Here is a 20,215-nt window from a genome sequence, read left to right as displayed (position 1 = left end):
TGTCGTGATATGAGAATGAATGGAAAACTTCAAAGTCAAGTGTGTTGATGTGCAATTGTGCATGGCATATGCTTTTATAATCCATAATTGCTGCCATGAACAGATTATCTTTCTCATAAATGTGCACTGCAAACAACCATCACTCTTGTCTGCGCTCATTGTGCCAGCTACAAAAGTGTCTGGGGAAAGCTCATTCGCATCCTCATCCACTCGAAATAGGATTGATCAGGGACGACTTTGCTCACTGGCAATTAAACTTAGTGGGATGGAGACTTTTGAAGCTTGAAGAAGAAAAAGCAGGACTTCTACTGTTGTCAAAAAATAGTCCTGTGTTTGTTAGACAGCTAGAATTTCATTTGTGGTGTTAAGTTTTATCATTAATCAAGGATTATTTGGAAGACATGGGAATTAAAAAATATTATATATAAAAATCAGACCATAACGCTGATCTTCATTCTTTCTGTATTTGAACTGACACACAAGTAAAAAAAACATTAAGAACATTTGTTTTCAAATACTTGAATGAAACAATGAAAAGACAAAACATTCTTTTGTATAAAACACTATTGTTTTGTTTTTTTACTCAAGAATATCACTAAAAAGCTTGCGTTTCTTCGACTCGCCGCTTTGAATCTCCTGCCAGTGGGCTCTTCTGCTGATAAAATGGGAAAGAGCAAATTTGGCCCACACATGGCGAGCAAACTGGTCTGACCTCAGCTGGCTTTCACTTGGCACTGGAAGCGAAAGTGAGAAAGCAGAGATGCTCATTAACATACATGGTCACGGGAAAACTCAATCAAAAAAAAAAAAAAAAAGTGCCACACGAATCATGTTACCAAGCTCCTGTGCGATGTTTTGTCTCTGACTGACCGATGCACTGTTCCACACGGCCTCAAGTACTCGACTGCCTAACCTGGAGCACGCCATCTGAACATACTGACCCTGGGTGCAAATAAATAAATACATCCACGTGTTTAATGTGGAAGAACTCGGTAAAAAAAAAAAAAAAAAAAAATATGAAAGTGCCACGCCATTGCTTTCCCTTCCTTGCAGGTCAATATCGCTTGTTCACAGAATCGATACGGGCAAAGTGCTCGTACCTCCAACCTCTTGAGGATCTTCCCTCTCCCCTTGTCGCTGGATGTGGTGATGAGAACTTGAAGGACGTGGCTGCCGGCAGGGTGCGACGCTAATGTCAAGAGGTCCGCCGAGGTTAGCGTGCGCAGACTGCTGAGGAGGATGGAGCGCTCCTGGAACCTGGCGAGTGCCTGCACCATCCGGGAGCCGTGGTAACAGATGGATGATAGAGGGACCTAGACCACACAAGCCATATTGCAAACTGCTGTTCGTCTGACATTTGCTCAAAATAAAAAATGAAATATGCCGCTGGAAGAATTATTCTGTTATTCAAGGGTTGCCATTCATGATGCAGGTTCAAGAGGAGGTTCCAACTTGTCAGCTCACCTCTGTCTGCACACCGCCCTCTGCTGTGTCACGGTGGTAGTAGACATCGTAAGTGAGGAGAGACATGAAGAGAGGGAGGCAGTGGACATGGCGGGAGCCAGGCTCTGCACAGTGGAATGCCTGGGGGAAAAGCAACAATTCCATTGGACAAAAATCAAACTTTGAGTGTTGTTCAACTTTCGGGGCCGATACCGCAACTCAACTTTATTTATAGAGCTTTAAGAACAGGCACTGCTGTATACAAAGTGCTGTACATAAATTGGTTGTGCAGTAATAAATAAGGTAACAAAACAAGAACAAAGCAAACATTTTGAAGTGCATATACAGTTTTTTTGTTGTTGTTTTTTTGTACAAGTAAATACATTACGATTATTAGTAGTCAAGAAGGGTGATAACTGATATTTCAAGCCGATATTAATTTGCAGTAAAAAAAAAGAAAAAAAAAAAAGAGAGAAAATATTTTTGACAAATTAAAAAAAAATACCTTGTTGAAATGCCATTAAGCATGTCTGTTAAAACAATTTTTCAAATTTTCAACACTTTAAAGATTTTTCTTTTAATTTTAAACATAAGGAATAGACTATGGAGGACCAAAACTGCCAAAATTCAAAATAAATAAATGAATAAATAAATAAATTACTAAAATAAAATAATGAAAATAAAAATGGATATAAAAAATTATATCCAAAAAAATAAATATAAATGGGATATGTTTTATATCCCACATTTTGCTCTTTTTATTTCCATTTATATATATTTTTTTTAATATAATTTTTGAATTATATTTTTTATATCCATTTTTATTTTCACTTTTAGTCATTTATTTATTTATTTATTTTGAATTTTGGCAGTTTTGGTCCTCCATAATACAAAGCTTTGTTTAAAAAAATAAAAATTATTTCAAAAATTGCAGGCAGCTCCCAGGGTCATCAGCATGTGTTTAAGCTAAATTAAAAACTAAGCAAGTACATAGCTCCCGAAAGTTTTCTACTATAAATAAACATTTCCAAAATTTCAACACATTTTTTTTTAAATGTTAATTTTTAAGAATAAAAAGTGTAGGGGGTTCCCAGCGTCTTTGGGGCTTTCGTCAGACTTCGTAAAGGGTTTCAAAAGCTCTTCAGACAGTGAAAAATTGAACATGTTCAAAATGTATTTTCGACAAGTAAAAACTGTCTGTGAACATCTTACAAATCCTGATGAAAACTAGTGTTGTTCCGATACCGATACTGCATTAAAACAGTGGTATCGGTAACGGTGACTACTCACAAGTAACATGTCGATACCATTAATTCCAACGCTAATATAGGATTTTGGATGCAGCGGTCTTGCTGGTGCACGACATTCACTGGGATGTGACATGTTCACTGCATGCCGATCTAAGATATCCTATTGGCTCTTGAATGCTCTGAACCAATGGCAGGACAGCTTTTTCATGTTGAGGAAAAAAAACAAAAAAAAACTAATTATCGGTATGGTATCGGTATCGGCCGATACTGCAAAGCTGGGTATCGGTATCGGTATCGGGAGCCAAAAAACGGTATCGGAACAACACTAATGAAAACCCAAACCCAAAATTCACTATAGTCGCAAGCATTCACTGCTCAGTGAGATATAAGATAAATCGGCCTTAAGATTCATAAAAAGGATGATGCTGGCATTTGTCAAAATGCCAAATGTCTGCACCGATAATCAGTCCGGCCGATAAACGGTCTATCCCTAGTTTTGCTCCCATAAGAAGGTTCAGACTTACTTGGAGTAGACACTGCATCAATTCTCCTTGCCGCTCTTCACCTTCTGCACAGCTCTCTGCTAGTTGCACAACCACACCCATGTGACCTGCAGCCAAGATGGCCTCCACGCCTTGGACTAACTCATCGAATAACCTAGGGAACTTCAAAGGTAGAGAAAAGCCTCCGTCATTCTTGCACTTAGACAACTTGGACTTTCATTTTCAGCTCACCATTTTGCATTTGGCCGAGGCCGCCGTCAGCCTCTGCACGGGGAAGTTGGCGATGGGATGGAGAGCAAGGTCAACCAGGTGACCCTTCAGGTGATTTTTGTAAAGGTCTCGGAGAAGAGATTTGGGTGACAGCTGAATAATGGTCTCAATAAGGTGACTGGAAGCCTGGTCCTTGAGGAACACCAGAAGCGGACTTCAAAAAAAAAAAAAAAAAAATAAAAAAAAATCAGAAAACACGTCCCCTTCTTCTGTTGTGCGGATTTTAAAACACAATTCAAATCAGACCTGACTCCTGGAGCAGCGGAGCAACTTGTCAAGTAGTCCATGATGCGCCTGATGAGCTGTTTGCAAAGTTTGGGCCGCTTCCTGTGAGACACAGTCAACATGGCCTGGAACACTGCACTGGCAACCGAATCTGTGACGCTTACTAGCGAGACACACAACACAAGACAAAATACAACAACTTTTCAAACGTAAACCTTGTCTCTCCAATAGAGTCCTAGGAAGATGGTACAGTAATTACAAGGGCTGGGTTTAAAAAAATATATTGACTCATCGATATAGAATAAATTTTCCTTTTTGAGCCTGATATCGGTTCATAAAACCATGAATCAGTTATTTTAATCTCCTTTCCCATAAATTTATAAGAAAATACAATTTTAAAGGCCGAGTTTTTTTTTTGTTTTTGTATTTTACCGTTTTCTTGACATGTACGGTTCACATGAATTAAAAAAATATTCTCTTACATTTATGAACGATGTGACTTATTGTACTTTTCAATTCAGAATCTTTTTAATTTATATTTACAATTATTGAATTAGAATTATGAAATTATTATGCAAATCGTCGCTGCTATGTGAAAAACGTGTCCATTTTTCTCTTTTTTGCAGACATGAAAAAAATAAAAAAGGGAAAAAAGTGAACAAAAGTGTTTTTCACATAGCAATGATGAAATGTTTGAGAAATACTTAATTGATTATAACACAAAATCCTTTAGCTAGTTACTTAACTCCACAAAATTGAATCTGTGTCGTTTTTATCATATCCTTGAATTTTAAGAAGACTTGATGTCCCATAATCAATCAATATCGGACTGAAGTCAAGTGAATCAAACCTAAAAATATTGAAATCGAATCAAACTGAACTCTTGTGAATCGGAATTGAATCGATACTGAACCTTAGCAATTACACTACTACAATATCGTGTCGGGGTTTTTTTCTTCCATAAAGGAAAAACCTCAAATGAATTAAAGTACACCAATACACAGGTACATTTTAAAACTGGAAGATTCAGCAAGTAACTATGCAGAATCTACTGTACAGTGGACTTACATTTAACACTGTCCATCAAAGTCTCTGTGAGGCTTTTCATCTCATACCAAAACGTTGTGGGAATCTCAAAGTCAGTCAGCTGAGGACAAACATTGCGTTTTTTTCCACCTTGTAAAAAAAAAAAAATATACAAGGTCAAACGTCATATAAAGCAAACGTGTATAAAATTGTGTGTGTGTTTACCTGGACGTGACTCCGTGCGAGGAGGCCCCACACAGCCTGCCAGCACGTGCAAAAGTGTGCGTACGACATGAGAGCCGTGGACGTGTTTGATGAATTCTGCGCTGTTGTCTCGCACCACTTGACTTAATGACAAGACCTGGACCTCCAGAAGTTCACTCTCATCATCTTCTGTTGTGAAATTCATTAAACACACAAGAAATGGCATGATTGGATGTGAGATTGACTAGATTTTGATTTGAACCTATTTTATTTGTATTTTTTTTAAATATCCTATTACGGAAATGTATTGAATTCACTTGAAAAAAAAAATCCAGTTTTTCTGACTTTTTTTTTGGGGGGGGGGGGCTTTGTTTTTGTTTTTTTTTAGTAATTATTTTTCCTTTTTTTGTTATTTATTTATTTTTTTTCATTTTCTGTTTTACTGCTTTTTTTTTTTCTGTCATAAAAAATATATATTCAGAAAAGCTGGGGGGGGGGGGCTGGAGAAAAAAAGCATTATTCAGAAAAGCATTATTCCAAAAAACAGAAAAAAAAATATCCAAACTTCTGTTTTTCTGAGTATTTTTATTGTGTTTTTTTCTTAACCTCTGAACTCCTGTATATATGATTGGATAGCCGATAGCCCATACGCGCCAGTGCAAGCAGTTGAAGTCACAGGGTGGCCATCTTGTTACTCCCACCTCGCAAGCAGACTACTGTATAAACTATACAAGCCACTTGGAGTTCAGAGGTGTTTTTATGAGTAATTTTCCTCCTGTTTTTCTGAATAATTTTTCCCCTGTTTTTCTGAATATTTTTTTTATGACAGAAAAAAAAAAATCAGTAAAACAGAAAAAAAAAACATTCAGAAAAACAAAAAAACAAAACAAAAACAAAAGAATACTTAACAATAAAAAACAAAGCTGCCCAAAAAATTAATCAGAAAAAACAGGAGTTTTTTTTTTTTTCAAGTGAATGCAATACGCTTCTGTATGTTATTCCGTGAAAAACATTTGCTGTTTTTGTGCTCAGGCCAAATCTGTCAAATAATGTATATGTGCTTTGGCGCCACCCTGTGGCATCTTGGTGTCAAGTACTAATGTTAATGTGACATTTGATTAAATTCACTTGTGAATTTTGGCTTCTTCGGAATTTTGGTATCTTCCGAAAAAAAAAAAAAATAAACTACTAAGGGAAATATTGCTTCATACATCATCAACAATTCAACCTACCTGTCAACCTGGACAACTGTCGGACTGCGCTCTCCACTACATGGCCGCCACAACGGTCACAAGAGACGGCTTTGAAGTCTGCCCCTGATTTGCCACCCAGCTCAGCCATGACTTTAGCCACCTGATCAAGACTCGACAGTGGGAGCAGGCGCTGCAGCGTGATGCTTCCGGTACAATCCATTGCCACCAGGCCTGCGTTACCTTTCACTTCATTGAGAACATTTTCCACAAACATGTCTGCGGAAAAGACAGTATCATATCAAACACAGTTAATCTTGTGTTGTTAGATAAGCGTTAAATGGCAAATGGTATTGCGCTTTACAAGTTACAAGTCCCTCAAAGCGTTTTACATTCGACGACTCATTCACGTATTGATGACGCAGCATCAGGAATAACTGGGGGCTCAGTATCTTGCTCAAGGACACTTCGATGTGGTCCCAATGGCATGGGAATGAACCCACAACCTTTGGATTGGGAGACGACCACCCAATGTTGTTATACAATGTTTTAAAGGGGACATAAGGGAACGTTAACTTTGCTCTCGCAAGATGAATTCTCGCGGTATATGTGAGTTCACAAACTCCGGAGAATACCATCTTATAGCGCTCCCGCTGATAACCACCGTTCCCGAACCATTGGTGGTTCGGACCAATCACAGGGCGACATTGTGTTTGGAGGCGGGATATGCAACTGTGACGAAACCAGGAAGCCAGCGCCGACGCCAGAGATAACAAACAAACCCAACATGGACGCTACAATTAATTCTGTTCTCGCAGAATTACAAATGTGTAGAATGCCGCATCGTCCAATCAGCTTGAATTATTGTACAGAATGTACCACCTTTTCCCAACGAAATTACTGTGGAGAGGTACCAATCTGGCTATTGCCAGGTTAAGGGAACGTGACAATAATCAAGGCCATTCTTTTGTCAACTATGAAGTAAATTTATTTCTGCATTTTGCCAGATTGTCACAACTCGGCAGTTGTACTTAAGCACAGTTTCATTGCTCATGACTTGGCAGCTAGACCAGTCAGATCCGCCATTTTCAAACAGACTACACAGAAGGACCGCAAAACTACCATTTTAACACAGATCAATCGAAATGTGATGCACATTAGGGCTACACGATATTGGAAAAAAAACTGACATTGCGATTTTTTGGGGGGTCTGCGATATATTGCAATATATATTGCGATATTAAAAATTGAAGAATTTTCACCAGATGACTTGAATAGCTGTTTGGGAAGAATTTGTTTAACTCACCATGACGCCATTGTATTCATATAATATAAAACGCAAACGCGCATTGCATTTGGTTTCCGTTGTAATGAATGGAGGTAATTTCTTTCAAAACAAATGTTTGTCTCAGGAATGTGGCAAATAAAAAATTTAAAAAATGATTGTACAGTAACTCAAGTCTCCATGACACGAGTAATCAATTGAAAAAAAAAAAAAAAAAGTAATTTTGGGTGTGAACGACTCCTTTAATGTTTTATTCCAATGAAAAACTCTACATCTTACCACAAATATTTGTCTTATTTCTAATTAAATTATTATTATCATTAGCATTATAATAGATGCAAATTGTCTAAAAACTATTTACTTTTTAGGTGATAAGTCTTATTTTAAATGTAAAGTGATTTGTTTGGAACATAAATGAGAAATTTTAACTATTATTATTATTATTGTTGTTCTTTTATAAATATTAGTATATTAAGTACTGACTGATATTAATTTACCAACTGCAAGATGCAACTGCAGCCTGTGCCCAAAACACTGCAGCCTGGTCCACTTGTTTTATCCAGTTAACAACTGGATGAACCAAAATTTCCTTCAGCTGAACGAAAACAAAACGGAGCTCATTGTTTTCGGCAATAAAGAAAAGAGGATTGCTGTTAAAAAAACAGCTTGAGTCACTGTCTTTAGAAACTAAAGACCAAGTTCGAAATCTTGGGGTACTAATAGACTCAGATCTGACCTTCAGCAATCATATTAAATTCATCACTAAAACAGCCTTTTACCAGCTGAAAAACATATCCAGACTGAAGGACTGCATGCTTCAAGCAGACCAAGAGAAGCTTATCCATGCTTTTATCTCCAGCAGACTAGATTACTGTAACGGTCTTCTGACTGGACGCTCTCAAAAGAACATGAGACACTTGCAGCTCATTCAGAATGCTGCAGCTCGAGTTCTGACCAAAACAAAAAGATCAGAACATTAAGGGTGTCACGATTTCGATTTTTTATCGAAATCGATCGAAATTACGTCACGATTTCGAGCATCGAAATAGAAGAGAGGACACACGATTCGATGCCCCCCCCGCGCCCGCCGCCACCGCCGCCACCGCCACCTCCCAGGAAAGCAAATGAGACGCAGCCATTCAGCTACTAGCTAACGGCACTTGTTAGCTGACTTCTCCTGCAGTCATGATGGCAAGCGCGGACAGACACAGCAATGGTGCTTCAAGCCGCTCCCGCTTCTCTCGTCACCAGTTTGGAAACATTTTGCGTTCCCGGTGAGTTATGTCGACAACGTTCACGTTGTCGATAAAAAGACCACAGTTGCAAGATATGCTATGTGCGCGTACTGTACTCGGCCACGGTGTTACGCCCGGCTCGTCAAGGGGAAGGGAAGTAACACAATAACAGAAAATATAGAGTAGATAAACACGGGTCGACTTTAACATCTGAGTAGTTTTAATTGAAATTTCAGGCAGGGGTTTGACAAGGGAGTGAAAGTGGAAGGTGAACAAATAATAACCGCATTTGACAGAACTGACAGAACGGAGGAGAAACAATAACCAATAGGGGTATAATACACGGATACACAATAGCGTCGCGCTGGCACAGTCGTCCAATCGGAGTGTCGCGCTGGCACAGTCGTCCAATCGGAGTGTCGCGCTGGCACAGTCCTCCAATCAGAGTGTCGCGCTGGCGCATTCAAACTGAAGTACCATTATACGGGCACCAGCCGACACAAACACACACATACATACTAGGGGAGCGGAGCCGGCGGCGGGCCCGAGCCGCCAGCCTATAACAACGGGAAACACGACAAACATGACGGGACATTTACGCAGGCATCACAAAGATTTAGATTTATCAAATTCAACTAGAAGTGGGAAAACAACGGTCCAACCAACTATTTCATCCTCATTTACAGTGAAACTTCCACACACTTCAGCTCGCGCGAAACGCCAGATCCATAGGTCTATTTATAGCAGCAGACCTGCAGCCTTGGAAAACGCTGGATTCAAACATTTAATTAGTGTACTTGAACCACGCTACAGTATGCCCAGCAACTGTAAATGTTGGGATATAGTTTGTTCAGGCTGTATTTGTTCCATGACTTTGGATACAATATATTTTTTGTTGTTGTTGCACATTGCACATTATTTTAAGAGGAACGCACAGCACACTGTTGTAACCAAAAACAGTCAATAGATGGCAGGCACCCACTGTGACTTTTTGTTTTTGTTTTTTTATTTTTTATTTTACACTTCAGTAAGAACAAGACGGTTAACTTTATATTGTAAATAAATTCTTTGAATTTGATCATTCCTGCCTAATGTCAATTATCATATATTACATAAATTTACACAAAAATAATATGGAAATTGCATCACCTATATGTAGCCGATCTTTTGAAATAAGATTTACTGTACAATGAATAGAACCAATGATCATAGACTAGCCTTAGCCTACAGAAGCATATGCCTCTGTGTTATAAAGTGGGGGAGCGAAAAAAAAAAAAAAAAAAAAAATCGAAAAAAAAATCGAATCGTGACCCCAAAATCGAAATTTAAATCGAATCGTGGAGTTGGCGAATCGTGACACCCCTACAGAACATATTACTCCAGTACTTAAGGATTTACACTGGCTCCCTGTCAGCTGTAGAATCGATTTTAAAGTTCTGCTACTCGTCTATAAATCACTAAATGGTTTGGGTCCTGAATATATCCAAGAAATGCTGATTGAGTACAAGCCCAGCAGGGCTCTGAGATCTACAGACTTGGGCCAACTAGTGGAACCCAGAGTTCGAAGCAAACATGGAGAAGCTGCATTTACCTATTATGCTGCACACAGATGGAATAGGCTACCAACAGAAGTGAAGTCAGCCCCGAGTGTAAAGGCTTTCAAATCCAGGTTAAAAACTTTGCTTTTTTCTTATACCTTTGATTAGGGACTTTTAAACAGCTTTAATTAAGTGGTTTTTTTTTTAATTATTATTTTTATTTTTATCATTTTAAACTTCCTTATGTTAAATTTTTTAAAGTTTGTTGAATAATGTTTTAAGATTGTTAGTTTGTAACCTATTTTCATTTATTTTTCTTCCTCTGAATGTTAATTACTGTTTCTTGATGCTTATGTGTTGTCTTTCCTCGTGTAAAGCACATTGAGTTGCCTTGTGTATGAAATGTGCTATACAAATAAACTTGCCTTGGCTTGCCTTGCCTTGTTTAAGGCAGCTACATTCACCATATTTGCAGTATTGTCTGTCTGATGGCATTTCTTACTGCTTGCCGAGCGTGTGGATAATTTTTTCTTGAACCCCTCTTTAGTTACGGTGTTGAATGGCACCATGTATTTCGCCAGGTGAAAAGTCATTATATCTGTGATTTTGTCAGTGCTGTTTGGACTTCTTCTCATAAGGCGTGGCAAATGCATCTGTAATTGTTTTTTGAGTAGATGACGTTTCACCTCGTTTCCCACTTATTAGTTTGAACTGGTCATACAGGAGCTTGTGATGGCGATTCAAATAGTCAGACAGGTTTGTTGTTTTACCTCGTGTTGCGCCAACAACGGCAACTGTCGGCAGAGGTTTTTTTTTTTTTCTGCATCTTCTTTTTATAGCCATATTACGTGTGTTGACTTTCTTTTGGCAACTAAATCTTTAACTGCCGCTTGTACCGCTCTCTCCTCATGTGCATGTCGCTTGTTCGTGTTTTCAGAGCAGTAACAGCCTGTGAGAGTGGAGGGCGGAAGGGCCGCCGGTGACTGATCAACAGGAGGGACGGGAGTGCGAGACAGGCTGTGCAGAGCATGGAGTTTGCTGCTTTTATGAAGCAAAACAAACGTTTGCTTGCTCTTAAAAAAAACAAAACAACAAAAAGATGAAAACATTCCACGTCTTGCGATGTGGCTATTGCACATGCGCACTAGTGTTGTTCCGATACCGATACTGGTATCGGCAGAGGCCCTGATACTGCATTAAAACAGTGGTATCGGTATTGGTGACTCCTAACAAGTAACATGCTGATACCATTAATTCAAAGGCTAATATTGGACTTCGGATGAAGCATCTTGCGTCTTGCTCGTGCACGACATTCACTGATATGTGACATGTTCACTTCAAGCCGTTCTAGGATATCCTATTGGCCCCCGAATGCTCTGAACCAATGGCAGGACAGCTTTTCATGTTGAAAAAAACAAAACAAAAACGTAGGTATCGGTATGGTATCGGCATCGGCCGATACTGCAAAGCTGGGTATCGGAATCGGTATCAGGAGCCAAAAAACGGTATCGGAACAACACTAATGCGCACACATCGCGATGTTCAAACGTGCAGGCCTAATGCATATACTCAAATTAATGTTTCTTTTTTTAAAATTCTATACTTTTTCCAGATTTCTCAGTATAATTCAAGTAATTCAGGACATTTGAGTGAAAAGTTGTGTATCACTCTTTATATGCCACAATGTCGCTAGATAATGTCCAGAAGATTCTAGCTAGGTAATGTAGCTAATGCAAAAATAAAATAAAATAAAATAAAATACTAAACCCAAATAAACCTTGTTTTTCTCCCTTACATATTACTCCCAACTACTACGTTGTAGATGATTTACCAAAAACTGTGCAAGCTGCATTTGCTAAAGGGAGTCACTAGAACATATACTCACCATTCAAAGGAGCTACAGCAAAAATGTGTCTTTACGATGATATAAGGTGTCAAAGGATTATTTAAAATAAATAAATAAATAATAATAAAAAAAAAAAAAAAGTAGCAGTTGTAGTGAGTGCCAAGCAATGTAGAACTGAAATGTAACTAGAGCTGCCAAGATTAGTCGACTAGTCGTGACTACGTCGACGACCAAAAGCGTCGACGGCTAATATAAATAGTCGACTAGTCAGTTTTACATAATATATATCAGCTTTATATTTGTTTTTTCTTCCAAAACTGCCTCAACCGCTCGGTTGACTGCCTGCCGCTCGTCCTCCTGCCTGTGGCCTGCTCTTACTGGACGCACATTCGCAGTAGCATTAATCCGGGTCAGACGTGACGTCACCGGAAGCTATATACTCTTAGCACCAGCTGTACACAGTATGCTATCGTGGCTAACCGACATCGGACTTCGAAAGTTTGGGAACATTTCTACAAAGACGCTAAAGCGAATAATGTTCAATGTAAAATATGCAAGACAGACCTTGCCTTTCACGGCAGCTCATCGGCAATGCATGAGTGTTTGAGACGGAAGCAGCTTTTTTCGAATCCTTCTAACGGCGAGGGACAGTCATTTCAGCCGCTGTAAGTTATTTGGATGGTTAGCGTAGCAAAGTGCAAACGTGGACGCTAAGGGAGGCGCTTTCAGTAGTTAGCACACACTGTGTGATAAAATGTGCAACGTTGTTACAGCGACGTTATGGCTCAATAGTAAATGTGGCAACGATATCCTAACGCTACATTACAGTGCTAAAAGACTTTTTATATTGTTTACATGTTAGTTGTATTCATATTAGTAATTGGTATTTAGTTTTGGTTTTATTTTCAATTGCACTCAACATTTGTTATAAATATTAAAGGCAACAGTATTTGAGCTAAAAGTTCAAATGTACTATTGTATTTTTTTGGATTGCACAAGGAATTTTGGTACAAACTGCACTTTAATAAAAGTTGAATGTACTGTTACCTTTCACCTGTCACCATTTTTATTACTAACTTGTACACATATCTTTACAAATTCAAGCTATATGCTAATGATGGTTATATAAGAGTAGCTGCTTGCTGTCAGCCGCTTAAAAATATTGGCCTAAGTCGTCAAAATAAAAAAATAATACTGGCCATCTTTGCGAAAATTGGCTACATCCTTAGTTGAACAGATAGTTTATTATTTTATGTATATATAATTATACCCCTGAAATGAAAATGAAATTAATAGGTAATCAGAATGTGGTTCTGTTTTTGGTGTTTTCTGAGGAAACAAGGGTCAAAAAAGACTTTGGGCAATTATTTAAGGAGGCTAACGATACGATACGATTAGTCGACTAATTGCGACTACTGTTGGTGATTAGTCGACTAGCAAAATAGTCGTTTTTGGCAGCCTTAAATGTAAACATACTATAAGTTGCTACTGTATGGTAATGATCTAATCTACCTAGAGAGGATCAAGAATTCTTGATCAAAATACGCTCACAAGTCACAACCAAGTTTTCACGTAGGTCATATATTGTTGCACCATTTCAACCTCACCTCTCTCCTCAGCATCTTCAAAGTCGTCATTCAGTCTTTCTCCAACTCGCCGGTAATAACCAACACTCAGTGCATCAAGCCGCTTTTCCCCACCATCTCCTTCTGCCTTTGACTCGTCTTCAGTTTTTTTCCTCTTGCTCTCTCCTCCATAGCCCGCTGCCTGGCCTCTCTTTTTAGTGCCTCCTTTCTGGGGCTTCTTGACTTCTGCCTTTTCCAGCATCCTTTGAATGAGTACAACATGCAGCTTAGTGTCATGACAACCGACAACAAAATTGAGAGGCTTTTTACCTCTTAAAATTATTTGGCCACAGCAAATGACTGATTAAGTCAGATGGTACAAGTCAAGTCGAGTCATCTTTATTTATAGATTTGGGATATCACCGCTCCACGCATCTTAATTAGACTGGCTGTAATGACAGACACTTATTTTACTTTTTGGGGTGCATTATTCATAACAATAGCAACAAGGTAAAGTTAATTTCTAAGAATCTGTCAGAAGTTGCCATGACTGGCAACTCTCCTGCTAGCGCTACTTTGCCGGCCAATCACCGGACTGAGTTATGGACTGCGTGTGGTTGCTGTCTCACTTCACCCCCTTCTGTCTCTTCACGGGTTGGCTGTTATCAGCATTACCTGCCTGACCATAACCATAACTATTCATTTCTTCAATAAACTCGTGATATAAAACGACTTGTTTACAACTCCAGACTGGCTGGAGGAAATTGTAAACATAACAAAAATAAAAATAGAATAATTAATACATTATTCCTGTAATCTAGCACCTGTGAGGCGTCTGTTCTACCCACTACTGCACTGCTGGTACACAATTACCGGCGCAAAATTTATACTTTTACTTCTTGGCAAAGAATTCACGGCAAAATAACGCTAGGTGACGAGTTACTCGCGGTAAAATAACCACTGCGTTGTCGTTTTCTTTGTTTGGTGGCGAACTGGTTGAAGAGATGTGTGATACGATTGTTGTTGTTGTTTCTCTTTTAAAGAAGTGGGCACATTTTAGAATTCTCAACTGAAACTTAATAATAACGCAATACTGTACCAGATGGGTGTGAAAATGTACAACATCGTAACGTACTGAAATTCAAGCAGAGCAAGTTAGCTAACCTCGAAAAACTAAAAAATATATATATACATATGTAAAGCATTTTCGAACGACATTTAAAATAAGCAGCAAAATCGAAATGAAAAGGCGTACTCACGTGAAGCACGCAGCGAGCCAATCCTACTTCCGGGTGCAGTGTAACCCTTTTCTTCTTCTATGATTTGTCAGAGTAAATAATTGTTTGCTACCGCCACCTACAGCATTGGCATACGCGATATTGGGCTACGTTCCGCTTCCAGTGCTGTTTTAATTTTGTTGCTTCTACCTTCACTGTGTTATTCAGTTTCTCAAAATAAAATAAATAAAATAAATAAAATACAGCTATGCCTGACATTACTATTTCTCATTTACGTGTGGATTTACAGCCAGACTGAACAATGAAAATGAAAGACAAGATAATGTAAGATGTAATGTGAAAATCTATGCGTCTTCTCACATTGCATTTCCATTTCCTTACCCCAAAAGACCTTAATTTGAGTTAAAATTCAAGACTGTAGTAAGATGGTCCAGTTGTTATTTTCTTGAAACTGGAGAAAAGGAAAAGGCACTGGTCCCTGCTAAACTGCGTTTGAAACGGAAGATAAGTATACTGAAGTACTGTGTGTCTGTCACGCCGCCACCGGCGTGGCGGTTCATGCTTTTATTTTTATAGTCATGTTCCCGTTTTATTTTGAAAGTTCTAACTCTCCTCTCACCCCAGGTCACTTGCTCTTCCTGCAGCTCACTAATTACCGGTCCCCGCCCATGATCATCACCACCTGCCACCAATCAAGCCAGACAATAAAAGCCACCCGCATTCTCCCCTCAGTGCCGAAGTGTCACATCTCAGTGCATGGAAGCGTCCTCACAGCCTTTGAATCACAGTCCTTGTTTTATGCCTTGCCTTGCCTTGCCTTGCCTTGCCTTGCCTTGCCTTGCCTTGCCTTGCCTTGCCTTGCCTTGCCTTGCCTTGTCTTGCGCCCTTAGTTTGCCCCTTGTTTTCCTCCCAAGTGGAGCGCTTTCTGTTGTCCCTGTTTTTGAGTGCCCTTTTTGTCTCTCCAGTTTGGAGCTCTTTTTGTTCAGCCTTTTTTCCCTCTTTAAGAGGCGTTTTGAGTTTCGTGTTATTAAAGCTGCAGCCTTGTTGGCCAACTTTACATCTGCGTCTGAGTCCTACCTCCTCTCGTCGTGTCAGTACACTTCGGCCAGCATGGACCCAGCAGAAAAGTTGGAGGCTGCACTACGTAGGCAGGCCGCCCGCCTGTCGCACCAGGAGGAGGTCCAGCAGGCCATGGTCACCCGGATGGGAGAACTCGCTGGACAGGTGCAGGAGCTGGTGAGCCACCTGCAACCATCACGAAACCGGAAGCAGCAGCTGAACCACCGACCCCAACTCCAGCATTGGCCGGAGTAGGACTGAGACTGGCTTCCCCGGAGCGATACTCGGGAGAACCAGGACACTGCCAGGCATTCCTGACAGAATGTGACATACATTTCGAACTCTCACCACAGGCTTTTCCCACAGACCGTTCCCGCGTGGCCTTCATGATTTCCCACCTGACGGGACGAGCCGGAGACTGGGCCACCGCGGAATGGGCACGGCACTCCCCGACCTGCTCAACCGCAGCCGGGTTTAGCAGGGCTCTCAGCCAAGTTTTCGATCCAGTCAACATGGACCGTGAAAAGACTCGAGAACTCAGCAACCTCAGACAAGGCACAGAATCGGTTAATGATTACGCCCTCCGATTCCGAACTCTAGCAGCCAAGAGTGGCTGGAACGACACAGCTCTCTTTGATCACTTTTTGAAGGAGCTCACAACCTCCATGCAGGAACTCTTGCTGCCCGTGGACTTACCCGGCGACCTAGACTCATTGATTTCGCTGGCCATTCGCACGGATTATCGAAGGCGAGATCTTATGCAGACCAGCGGACACCAACGGAGACCCGGCTCTGGATTCCTCCGGCACTCATCAGCAAGAGAGTCTCCACAAGGTGCACTTCCCCAGTCGTCCACCGCGGGAAGGGCCAGCGAGAGTGGCGAGGAACCCATGCAGTTTGACCGCGCCCGACTGACCCAACACGAACGCCGGCGACGTCGTCAGGAGGGGCGTGCTACTACTGTGGAGAACAAGGCCATCTGGTGGTAGCCTGTCCCACCAAGAGAGGCTCCCCGGTGAGTTCGGTGAGTCCCGACTCTCCCACACAAGTCAAGACCCGAAAACTCACTCACATCAGGATTTCTTGCCATGCCATTACCACAGACTTGCCAGCTCTCATCGACTCCGGGGCAGATGAGAGCCTCATGGATTGGGGATTAGTGGAGAAGTTGCAGGCGAGCACGGAGCCACTAACCACCAATATGAGGGCCAGGGCACTCAATGGAAAGGACTTATTCATCATCACGCATATCACAGAGCCTCTCGAGGTCCATATTGGGCAGCACCGAGAATTCATTTGTTTCCATGTTTTTCGATCCCCGTCACACACACTGGTCTTGGGACATCCCTGGTTGCGCTTGCACAACCCCCGCATTGACTGGCGATCTGGGCAAATCCTGGACTGGGGAAAGGACTGTGAACACCATGGGCTGGAGCAGCCAGCGGCAGAGGCACCCTCAGCTGCCGTCCGCCAGGTGACTCTCGCGACCGACCATGACTACCCGGACCTGAACACCGTTCCCGCATGCTATCATCATCTCCGAGAGGTGTTCAGTAAATCCAAGGCCATGTTACTCCCTCCACATCGACCCTATGACTGTTCGATTGAGATGATCGGGATCTACCATTCCCAAAGGTAGATTGTACTCTGTTTCGGGTCCCGAACGCAAAGCCCTCAACGAGTACATTGACACGTCTTTGAAAGCCGGACTTATCCGGCCATCCTCATCGCTAGCTGGAGCTGTTTTTTTCTTCGTGGGCAAGAAGGATGGCTCCTTACGGCCTTGTATTGACTACAGCCCCCTGAATGAAATTATGATCAAGAATCGATATCCTCTGCCCTTGATGTCATCCGTATTCGACCAGTTGCAACAGGCCAAAGTATTCACCAAATTGGATCTCCGAAGCGCTTATCATCTTGTCAGGATTCGTGAAGGTGACGAGTGGAAGACCGGCTTCAATACTCCCCGCGGCCACTACGAATATCTGGTCATGCCATTTGGACTCACCAATGCGCCGGCTGTTTTCCAGGCCATTATCAACGATGTGCTCAAAGACTTCATAGACCATTTTGTATACGTTTATCTCGACGACATCTTGATCTACTCACCAGATTTGAAAACCCATCACCAACATGTGACCCAGGTCTTGAAACGTCTTCTCGAACACCAGCTCTACGTAAAGGCTGAGAAAAGTCTTTTTCATGTGGACACTATCTCATTCCTGGGATTCGTCGTATCACCCGGGAGAGTCAAGATGGAGTTGGAGAAGGTCAGCGCGGTCCGAGATTGGCCCACGCCCGAGTCAAGAAAGAAGGTGCAACAATTCCTGGGCTTCGCCAATTTTTACCGTCGTTTCATTCGCAACTTCAGCACCATCGCTGCTCCACTCCATGCTTTGACCTCCCCTCAACAATGTTTCAGCTGGACTCCTGAAGCCAACGCCGCCTTCACCGAACTCAAGAAGCGTTTCACAGAGGCGCCGATACTCAAAGTCCCCGATCCGACTCGCCAGTTTGTGGTCGAGGTAGATGCCTCCAATCTTGGAGTCGGGGCCGTTCTGTCCCAACGTAGCCAGGAGGATGGCAAGGTTCACCCATGCGCCTTTCTGTCCCGGAAACTATCCAAGGCCGAGCGCAACTACAGCGTTGGAGACCGAGAACTTCTGGCGGTTAAGGTCGCACTCGAAGAGTGGAGGCACTGGCTGGAGGGCGCAGAACACCCCTTTATCATATGGACCGACCACCGCAACTTGGAGTACCTTCGTCAAGCCAAAAGACTGAACCCTCAACAGGCCAGGTGGTCATTGTTTTTTAACAGATTTTCTTTCTCATTAACTTACAGACCAGGAAGCAAGAACATCAAAGCTGACGCACTTTCACGAATTCATGATCCTGATACCACTGAGACCGAACCTGAACCCATCCTGCCACAAGACTGCGTAATAGGAGCGATGTCCTGGCAGATCGAGGAGGGGGTCAAGGAGGCCCTCAAAAACACGAGCCCACCTAAGGAGTGCCCACCACGACGGCTCTACGTACCAGAGGCCCTGCAAGCTCAGGTGATCCATTGGGCACACACCTCTCGTTTGTCTTGCCACCCAGGAACTCGCAGGACCCTGTTCGCCGTCGCCCGGAGGTTCTGGTGGCCTTCCATGGAGACCCCGGTGCAGGAATACGTCAAGGCCTGCCCAGTTTGTGCCAGAAATAAGTCATCAAATCAACCTCGGATGGGCCTCCTCCAACCACTCCCAATACCCTCAAGACCCTGGGCGGAAATATCACTGGACTTTGTTACTGGACTTCCCGCTTCACACGGTAAAACCACAATACTCACAGTTGTCGACCGCTTCTCTAAGATGGTCCGCTTCATCCCATTGCCCAAGCTACCCTCAGCCAGAAGAACAGCAGAGATCATGATTGACCAAGTATTCGGGGTCCATGGATTCCCTCGACACATAGTGTCGGACCGCGGCCCTCAATTTGTGTCTCGATTTTGGAGGGAGTTCTGCAGAACCCTAGGGGCAACGGCCAACTTAACCTCAGGTTACCATCCGGAGGCCAACGGACAAGCTGAGCGGCTCAATCAGCAGCTAGAGACCGGACTCCGATGCTTGGTCTCCCAAAACCCCTCATCATGGAGCAAGAACCTGGTATGGGTCGAACTTGCGCATACCTCTCTACCCACATCTGCTACAGGAATCACGCCCTTCAAATGTGTTCACGGCTAAGATCCTCCTTACTTCGCGGACCTGGAAGAGGAAGCCTCAGTGCCCTCGGTCCACGCCATGGTCCGCAGATGTCGCCGAATCTGGTCAGCAGCTCGACTGGCACTACAGCGTCAAGGGGACAGGGTGAAAAGAGCTGCTGACCGGAGGAGGATGCCCGCGCCACAGTACCTGCCGGGCCAAAAGGTCTGGCTGTCCACAAACAAGTACATACATTATACATCAGTGAACAAATAAGAGGTAGTGAATAAAAAGATAAAGATGTGAAAACAAAGCTTGAACTATATACTGCACAGATTAGATCAGGGGTGTCCAAACTTTTTCATTTGAGGGCCACATACAGAAAATCAGAAGGACGCAAGGGCCACATAATGTTATGAAGAGAAATTGTTTAGTCCTAAAAATTGTACAAATAATTTATTTGTTTTTGCATATTTAGAAAAATGCTACAGTATATAAACAAATTTATTTGTAATATGGCAGTAGGGTTATTATAGTTTTGAAATTTTTCATTTTAGTTAGTTTTTATTAGTTTTCAGGGTGGTTCTGTTAATTTTTATTAGTTTAGTTATTTAAAAATACTTAGTTTTAGTTTAGTTTGTTAGCGTCAGTA

The 20,215-nt window shown here is 41.8% G+C and overlaps 1 protein-coding gene across 4 annotated transcripts; it reads right to left on the bottom strand.

Moving 5' to 3' along the window:
- Positions 1-445: 445 nt before the first annotated feature.
- nop9 (NOP9 nucleolar protein) lies at positions 446-14,941 on the bottom strand. Of its 4 annotated transcripts, XM_077497853.1 has the most exons (13): positions 14,680-14,806; positions 13,911-14,029; positions 13,623-13,843; positions 6,154-6,390; positions 4,943-5,110; positions 4,760-4,867; positions 3,713-3,854; positions 3,428-3,620; positions 3,218-3,358; positions 1,465-1,584; positions 1,101-1,313; positions 837-942; positions 446-734 (listed from the first exon to the last, which is right to left on the bottom strand). In XM_077497853.1, exons 3-13 carry the CDS (start codon positions 13,840-13,842, stop codon positions 580-582), a joined length of 1,803 nt encoding a protein of 600 aa, XP_077353979.1. In that variant the 5' UTR covers position 13,843; positions 13,911-14,029; positions 14,680-14,806; the 3' UTR covers positions 446-579. The 4 variants fall into 4 exon arrangements, with proteins under 4 accessions (XP_077353979.1, XP_077353965.1, XP_077353988.1 ...); XM_077497839.1 differs by lacking the exons at positions 13,911-14,029; positions 14,680-14,806 and adding an exon at positions 14,840-14,941; XM_077497862.1 differs by lacking the exons at positions 13,911-14,029; positions 14,680-14,806 and adding an exon at positions 14,840-14,941 and having other exon boundaries at positions 4,943-5,107.
- Between the last annotated feature and the right edge of the window lie 5,274 nt (positions 14,942-20,215).

The sequence above is a fragment of the Festucalex cinctus genome, chromosome 1 (assembly GCF_051991245.1).
Source record: "Festucalex cinctus isolate MCC-2025b chromosome 1, RoL_Fcin_1.0, whole genome shotgun sequence".
NCBI classification, from domain to species: domain Eukaryota; kingdom Metazoa; phylum Chordata; class Actinopteri; order Syngnathiformes; family Syngnathidae; genus Festucalex; species Festucalex cinctus.
This window is presented reverse-complemented; position numbering and strand designations above follow the sequence as displayed.